This window comes from Miscanthus floridulus, chromosome 4 (genome assembly GCF_019320115.1).
Source record: "Miscanthus floridulus cultivar M001 chromosome 4, ASM1932011v1, whole genome shotgun sequence".
Taxonomy (NCBI): domain Eukaryota; kingdom Viridiplantae; phylum Streptophyta; class Magnoliopsida; order Poales; family Poaceae; genus Miscanthus; species Miscanthus floridulus.
Window position 1 is genome coordinate 85,216,263 of NC_089583.1, and position 8,650 is coordinate 85,224,912.

Here is an 8,650-nt window from a genome sequence, read left to right on the forward strand (position 1 = left end):
CTCCAAAGTCGCAAGGTTTTTTGGTTTTCTGGGGAACATTAACGGGGCGGGCATATTAAGACGCCCACCTCGGCATCTCCGTTAATCGATAAACCGAGGCGAGCAAAACAACTGCCTCCGTAGGTCACCATTAACCGTGAACTTTGGACAGAGACGGTTGATGACATGGCGGGGGAGCATGACAGATTTGGTGGGTGTAGAGAGATGGGAAAGGGAGAGGAAGAGATAAATAAGAGAGAAAAAAATAGAATTGTTAAAGGAGATATAAATAAAGGAAGAAGAAAGAAAAGAACAAAGAAAAGAGAAAAAATAGAAGAGCATTATCGATATTTCATGTATTGTATCTACCAGGAGCAATCGTTTTGTCAAACGTTCTTTTAACTAGTGAACCACAGCTAGATCTGTTTTAGCTGGAGTTGAAGCTCTATCATAGGGACCCTAAATCAGCGATGAATCATATCGCATCCCGGTTGTATTTACTGGTCGAAGAAATTTTTTTGAAGGGCGTTAGTTAGCTATGTCCTCTTTTTTCTCCAGTTCGATATTCCGAAGCAGTGGTCAGAAGAATCGAAGTCGTGGCCTTAGATTTGTGTGCCTCGTTTTGGTCAGAACACACAAAAGATTTTAATCAAGTTTGGACTCATCAAATGGTGATCGAAAATCCTCCACCGAATGTATCAGCAACAATAAGTTTCGGACTGCAAAAACGTAAAAGCAAACAACAGCCGGCAGACCATACACTAGAATTGTGCCGCAGACCATATACAAATTCGCCGGCAGCAATATGATTGTGCGCAGCAATATGAACGTAAAAGCAACAATATGAATTCGCCGGCAGCGGCAGGTTTTCAGACGTATCAGCCGCAGACCCACACACTAGAGTTGTGCGCAAATGCAATGTACGACGCCCACGAGATCGCAAGGATCCTACAGGTTAACAAATCTGGCAATGGCGTCGTCCTGCGCGACAGCGTCGGCGCACGCGAAGTCGACGAGGTGGAAGCAGTGGCCCTGCCCGTTCACCTCAAGCACCTCCACCTCCCCGGCCCATCCGCTGGCCCTAAGCTCCTCGGCGTACGCGCGCCCCCGGTCGCGGCACACGTCCTTCTCCGCGAGGCACACGAGGACGCGCGCGCACGCGAGCCCCTCCAGCCCAGGCGCGCCGGCCACGAGCGGGTTGATCCAGGGGTCGTCCACGCCCGAGGTGCCCGGGCACACCACGCGCCACATGGTCACCACGTTCTCGACCAGCGCGGGGTCCGTCTCCTCGGAGGCCACCCGGTCGGCTCCGAGGAAGTAGGGGTGCACGAGTGCGACGCCGCTGATGCGGGCGCCGTGCGGGAGGGGCTCGGCGCTGGCGCGCATCGCCATGTGGTGCGCGATGTTGGCACCCGCGCTGTCGCCGCCGACACACAAGCGGGAGAAGTCGCCGTGGTCGGTGAGCCAGGGTTCCTCACCAGATCCAGTGGCGTGGGAGGCGACCCAGACGAGCGCCCGCCAGGAGTCGTCGTATGCGGCGGGGAGCGGGTGCTCGGGCGCGAGGCGGTACTCGACGGAGACGACGATGGCGCGGGCGCGCGCGGCGAGGGAGGTGAGGTAGGCGTGGTAGACGAAGTTGAAGGCGGTGTGGAGGCAGAAGCCGCCGCCGTGGAAGTACACGAGGATTGGAAGCTTCTTCCTGCTTCCGCCGTTGGCTTCGGTCTCCTTGGCGGGCGGCGGGAGGTAGAGGCGGACGGCGACGTCTGGGGAGACGGCGCGGTCCTTGGAGGCGACGGCCCGTGGCGGCGTCCGTGGAGGCCGGGACGGGGTCGGAGCCGAAGAAGCGCTCCACGCGGCCGCTCTTGTAGACGCGGATGAACTGCGCCATCTCGAAGATGACCTCATCGTCGCTGGCGCCGGACCCGGCCATGGGTGGTGTCGGGGTGTGGCTGGGAAGGCCGAGCAGGTTTGAAGTGCGGTCGCCGCAGGTTGCACGTCTTCACGTCTAAGCGCCGCCAGCAAACGGTTGGCGTGTGTTGAATGCGGGAGGCGTTGACAGATCAGCGGCCTGGTTGGGATGGGCTCAGCTGAGAATGGCCCATGTGGCCCACGTCAGCGAGTAGTTGGATTTGGACAGTTGGGAGTGTTTTGGACTCTCGAACAGTGCTGGTTCGAAAGGTCAGATCAGATCCGGCCATACTTCCTCACTGGTCACGGGCCACGGCTGCGCCGCGTCCGCGTCGGCGGCGGACGGCTCGGTGCCGCTGGGTCTCCGGCTCTCCGCCGCACATCCAAATCCAACTGAAGTAAACTTTTCCATCTCGTCGGTTCGACTTCTGCGATCCCTTCCGTGGCATATTACAATCCCCCCAACGCCATGGCCAACGCTGACGCTGGCGACGGCGGCGAGGTCATCCTCGACGCCCCCGGCTTCATACGCGTGTACAGGAGCGGCCGCGTCGAGCGCTTCCTGCCGGTCGACTTCGCCCCGCCATCCACTGACGCCGCCACCGGCGTCTCCTCAAAGGACGTCGCCATCCTCCCAGACGCCTGCGTATCGGCTCGCATTTACCTCCCGGCGCCACCCTCCTCCGGAAGTTACAGCGGCAAGCTCCCCGTCCTGGTGTTCTTCCACGGCGGCGGGTTCTGCCTCGGTTCGGCGTTCGACGCAGCGGTGCACGCCCGCGGCGGCCAGCGCAATCGTCGTGTCGGTGGAATACCGCCTCGCGCCGGAGCATCCGGTCTCCGCGCTCTACGGGGACGCATGGGCGGCGCTCCAGTGGGTGGCCGCGCACGCCGCGGGCCGGGGCAGGAGCCCTGGCTGACCGCCCACGCGGACCTCGGGCGCGTCCACGTCGGCGGAGAGAGCGCGGGCGCCAACATTGCGCACCACCGCGATGCGCGCTGGCAGCGAGGAGCTGGGCCACGGCGTGAAGCTCTGCTCGCTCGTACTGATCCATCCCTACTTCCTGGGAGGCGAGAGCTCCGAGACGGACGAGATGGGCGTAGCGTTGCTCCGCGAGCTCGTTCGGCTGTGGCCTGTGGTGTGCCCGGGCACGAGCGGGTGCGACGGCGACCCGTTGATCAATCCGATGGCAGAGGGCGCCCCCAATCTCGCTGGCTTGGGGTGCCGGCGCGTGCTGGTGTGCGTCGGGGGAAAGGACCCGATGAGGGGCAGAGGAAGGCTGTATTGTGAGAAGCTGAAGGGAAGTGGGTGGCGCGGGGAGCTGGAGGACTGGGAGGCGGACGGCCAGGGACACGGTTTCCATCTCTCGTGCCCCATGAGCGCAGAGGCGGAGGCGCAAGTCCGGGTCATCGCTGAGTTTCTGAGCTATGGATGACATCTCCGTTTATCCACTCCTTCACGCGGCCATGGTGCATTGTTCTCGAACCTGATGTTTGGTTACATTTTTGTTTCGAGTTTTGATTAAGGACATCCATGTTTTGATTTTTTTTCATAGATATATCTAGTCTATATAGTCTACAGTCCTTATCTTGTTGCTGAGTTACAGTTAGTCCTAGATTTTATCTACTAGATATTACATAAGCTTAATGAAGGCCAGGGTGTGGGTCCAGATTCTCAAATTTCATCAGAAGAAGGGGTTACTGAATCAGGACAAAATTAACTGAGCTGTATTAGACTTACCTTTGGGTTAATATCTATTGGTGCAAGACCCAGATTGGGTATACCTATGCAATCTATATTTGCTTTGCCTGACTAAAGTTTATGACAAAATCCTAGCATTGCTAATATTCTCTTTAGTACATTCCTGGTGACGCACAGAGCGGGAGCTCTCTGCACTGGGTACGCCCTTTACATTCCTGGTGACCTTGTTGCATAACATGAGCAGTCATTTAGTATACATGAGTCGTGAGGCTTCTCATACTAGAGCAGTGTTCCTGCACAAATGGGAGAAATGGCTGTTAGTCTCACATGCAACAGTCCAGAAGCAGCCACCTACGATGGATCATAACCCAACAGTTGTAAAACAAATCAATATGGGGAGAATTTCTCTTGGACCAACTTATTTGATGATATCATTGATATCCACCTTCAGGTATCCTAGGCGTGTTTTGTTTGTCGTACAAGGCATGCATGATGTCTTGGTCAATCTTTTACTTCCATTGCTGCATCATGGGGCTTTGAGAAATACTGCTTCCTTGACTTGTCTTTTTGCTTTCATTGACCAACACACTTGCCTTTATCATCTTGCAAAAGGCATGCTGTTTGAGCAAGATATAAGTTATACATGTAAACACACTTGCCTTTATCATCTTGCAAAAGGCATGCTGTTTGAGTATTTCCTGTAGGTCGATATTCTCACATCTAATCGGATGGATGGAGCTCTTCTCAAAATTGGTGACTAGGCCGGTGATATTACCAAAAAGCCTGCAGAATTCCTTTGACCACATCTAAGTCAGGCTTGCTCACATTAATGAAGATTGCCGCGACATCCGCATATAAAGATGTCTAACCTCTTACTAGTTACTACTGACATGATAATTTCTCATAATACACAGCGTTGATGTCATGCACCTTCCTTTTTTGTACTTAAACTATGTAGCAAATTTCATTTTTCCATTTGCATATAGGTTCACCTAAGTTTGTATTATCAGCTGCACTAATTTTATGTTTTAATGATAACTATTGGATCCACAATACTTCCCTGCACAGTCATCTTCATTCTTTTGTTCTTTACACCTTTTGGAAATCAAACATCTATCCTTTAGATTTCTCTTTGCCCAAAGAGTCTTGAATCCTTAATCATGAGATGATATCTAGTCGTAGCATGTGACCTTACATAATATATGAAATGTGATTACACTTTTAGCCTTTGGAAACCTGGAAGTCTACAGCTTGTCCCTTCATTGAGCCAAGGAAAAAAGTGATAATCTTTCTGTTAGTTCATGTGATGTGGAGAACAGAAAATAATCATTTGCTTATAAAAGGAATGAACATACCTCAGCAATGATGCAACAATTGTTTCCCTATAGCTGCATGATGTCCACAGTCAACTATGCAGCAGCGAGCTTCTTCCTGATCTTGGTATCTTAGTCAATCAGCATGAAATAGCACATGGAATTTGTCACCTTTGACAGGGTTGCATGCATCGGCGCAAGCTGAGGTTGAAAACTTGAAATAGTGCACAGAGGCTTGCTTTCTTTTGGTTCTGAATAAGTGAGTACTAGTTTTCCATCATAACTAAAGCATTGAATTGTGACAATTTCTTTTTTCTAGCAGTGCCTTCAGGGCATTAGTAGATCCCTTAGCTTAAGGGCAACTCAGAAAGGGATGTTTATTCCCCCCAAAATGATAATTGTTTCTCACAAATGCAAGCATCTCAGTCGTTACAATAAAGAGAACCACATTTTCCATTCCTAGAAATATTATAATAAGCATTAAAATTTTACTTAGGTGACTGTTTGTGTTCCTTTAAAACACCCTAACCTAACCACCCTTAACAATGTTTCAAACATTTGGCTTGTACGTTTGCACTTATGAATGGAGTATTTGACATGTTGCCATATTGGGCACGATGTTATCCCACGTTTAAGTTGCGCATAATGGCTAACCACTGAATGTATAGATCCTCTTGGTAACATCTCTTCTCTTTATGTTTAGCCAGTTCCTTTGCCTGCCAATACCTTGACATTTCTCGTCTTGAAGCCTATAAATACTTGTCCTGTATGTACATATATTTCAGCATCCTTGGCATCCTGATTGTCCTTGGTGAAGGTTCAATTGTGTTAAACCAGCCCTTAGAGAGACTCGGAATATGGAGAAAGGAAAACACATCCAGCCACCAACTTATGGAAACCTTGTAACGATTCTTTCTATTGATGGTGGAGGCATTCGAGGAATCATTCCGGCTGTTGTTCTCACCTTTCTGGAGTCAGAGTTGCAGGTAAATCTGTAGAAGCAGAACTGCACAATGTGGTTTCATGTATCGTATGATTGCCTAGGCAACACTAACTTAGTGAGAGACATGATAGTTTAGAACGCCCTATTGCATATGTTGCTCGCATGAAGGTGATAAGTGCATTTGTAGAGTCCAAAATTTGTTGATATGCTAGTTCAAAGTACAAACCATTTAGAATTAAACCCAATTCACAACTATATTCCATCGTGGGCGATAATTCTGGAGAAGCATTGTTAACTTAAACCTTAATAGATTATGACTTTCATAAAACCTGAGTAAATCTTGAAAGCCTGTCGCAATTTGCATTGCAGTCATAATTAGGAGTGCCATCCTATTTTTAATACGCTAAATGTTCTCTTGATTGATTCTTATGTAAAACTGTTCTTCTTAATTGATAAAGAAACTTGATGGAGAGGAAGCCAGGTTAGCAGATTACTTCGATGTCATTGCTGGGACCAGCACAGGGGGGCTTGTGACCTCAATGCTGGTTGCACCAAACAATTCAAACAGGCCACTCTTTGCAGCCAAGGATATTCAAGCATTTTATATGAACCATGCTCCCAAGATTTTCCCACAGCAGAGGTGAATACATATCTTATTGTTCTTGTTAATTGGATTGCAAACTTTCCGGTCAACATTTTTTTGGTCTTTCTTTAGGGGTCCATTCGGTAGGATAATGAGGATATTCCGATCGCTGTCAGGACCTTCCTATGATGGTAAGTACCTTCATGAAGTTGTCAGAAAGAAGTTAGGAATCACCAGGCTGCATGAGACTTTAACAGATGTGGTAATACCAACTTTCGACATCAAGCGGCTACAACCTATTATTTTCTCGTCCTATGAGGTGTGGCTCTTTCTCTCACCCCTGCCCAATCTATCCCTCTCTATTCTGTGAAGAGCGGTGATTCATACCGTAACACATTGTCTCTGCATGTTTATGACAATGAGTTAGAACCAAATAACTTCAGCCGTGTATGAAATATTTGCTACTCAAATAAAAACACTTCAACTGGTGTTAGAATAAATCAAGGGGAAAGATCAAAAGTGAATAACAGGGACTTCTGTTCATCCTCCATGCTTAAAATTTACATGACCACGGGCATTTTCTTTTATATCATAGGTTAAGAATGAGAAGTACAGCACAATGGATGCTCTACTATCAGATATTTGTATCAGCACATCTGCTGCTCCAACTTATCTTCCTGCACACTACTTCAAGACAGAAGATTTCCATGGGAACACCAAGGAGTTCCATCTTATTGATGGAGGAGTAGCTGCCAATAATCCGGTGCGATATTTATCAGTAATTATGCGTTAGTATCAGAAATTTGCAATTTAATCATGATGCAAGGTTGATAAATTATTTGCAGTTCTTATATGTGTAAAATCTTGCAAAGTATCAACATAGTATGCGATTTAGAAATTAAAAGTAACTTCGAACTTTTTAAGGAAACCTAATTTATCTTTCTTTTGTTTAGGCTTTAGTTGCCATTGGAGAAGTAACCAAACAGATATTCAAGGAAAACCCAGATTTCTTCCCAATAAAACCTATGGATTATGGCCGGTTTTTGGTCGTTTCACTAGGCACAGGCTCAGCAAAGTTTGAAGCAAACTACAATGCACAAACGGCTAAATCATGGGGAGTGTTGGGTTGGTTGCTTGGCAGTGGATCCACTCCCTTGGTAGATATTTTCACGCAGGCAAGTGCAGATATGGTGGATATCCATATCTCTGCTGTTTTCAAAGCCTTGCATTCTGAGCAAAACTATCTGAGGATTCAGGTGAGTACAGTGTATACATTTAGTTTGCAGAGCTAATAGATTTGCTTTGTCTCAAAAATTACTATTTCAAAATAACAGGATGATACTCTACAAGGGACACTGTCCTCTGTTGATGTTGCGACCAAGGAAAATATGGAGAAACTTGCCAGAGTTGGAGATATGCTACTAAAGAAACCTGTCTCTCAGGAGAACTTGGAAACTGGCCATATGATGCTGGCTTGTCATAGGCCAGAGATGACCAATGAAGAAGCTCTAAAGAGGTTAGTTTTACGTCTACAGCTCCTATCGTAATGATGATTGCATTAGAACACCCAACTAGGATGTACTTAGCTGTTTATTTACAGATTTGCGGAGCTGCTGTCTGATGAAAGGCGAATTCGCAAGACAAGATCGCCAAAATGAAGAAAGCCCTCATGCTTGTTTCAACACACTGAGAGAACTCTGCATTACTTCAATTAAGAACTATGGTTGATATTATTTGTTATGAATTGTAACAATAAAACAATTTGTAGGTGACCATGCTGACACTGTAAATTGATGATGTTGGAATCTGCCGGCTGGCTTTTGTAGCATGTAAAAAAATGGAAAATACCAATATTCTTTTTAATAAATATCAGCATTGGATTACTTGTATCATTGTTTTGTTAGTATTGATGGTTTTAATTCAGCGGTTCAGCCGACAAGGGAAGGAAAAGGCTCCAGGTCGGCCATGCGCTTAAACATTGGAGCAGATCCCAGCAGTGCTGCATGGAACAAGTACCTGGTACGATTGTGCCTCGCTTTCTTCAGAGAAATAGGCTAATCGATCTTTGCTTTGAATAACAGGCAAGATGAGCTTGTTTTTCAGAAAGAGCTGTGCCTTTGGTACTTGCGTAGGCTTCTGCCGTTGGGCATGGGCATTCGATTTGGAGCGTGTACAGTCTAGACAAATGTGTAGCAAGGGGTTCACTGGATCAAAGGCAAAGCTGC

General features: G+C 47.6%; 2 protein-coding genes and 1 pseudogene across 2 annotated transcripts; 2 read left to right on the forward strand and 1 right to left on the reverse strand.

The window, feature by feature from the left end:
• Nucleotides 1–614: 614 nt before the first annotated feature.
• LOC136549910 (tuliposide A-converting enzyme 1, chloroplastic-like) lies at nt 615–2,006 on the reverse strand. Its single transcript, XM_066541342.1, is given in 2 exon segments — nt 615–1,773; nt 1,775–2,006. Coding segments are annotated over 2 exon segments (981 nt in total). The 5' UTR covers nt 1,910–2,006; the 3' UTR covers nt 615–927.
• A 151-nt stretch (nt 2,007–2,157) lies between these two features.
• LOC136549911 (2-hydroxyisoflavanone dehydratase-like) lies at nt 2,158–5,823 on the forward strand (annotated as a pseudogene).
• On the forward strand, nt 3,328–8,294 carry LOC136549909 (patatin-like protein 2). Its single transcript, XM_066541341.1, has 7 exons — nt 3,328–5,885; nt 6,301–6,482; nt 6,558–6,744; nt 7,021–7,188; nt 7,379–7,681; nt 7,760–7,941; nt 8,026–8,294. Exons 1-7 carry the CDS (start codon nt 5,757–5,759, stop codon nt 8,081–8,083), a joined length of 1,209 nt encoding a protein of 402 aa, XP_066397438.1. The 5' UTR covers nt 3,328–5,756; the 3' UTR covers nt 8,084–8,294.
• The last annotated feature ends 356 nt before the right edge of the window (nt 8,295–8,650 follow it).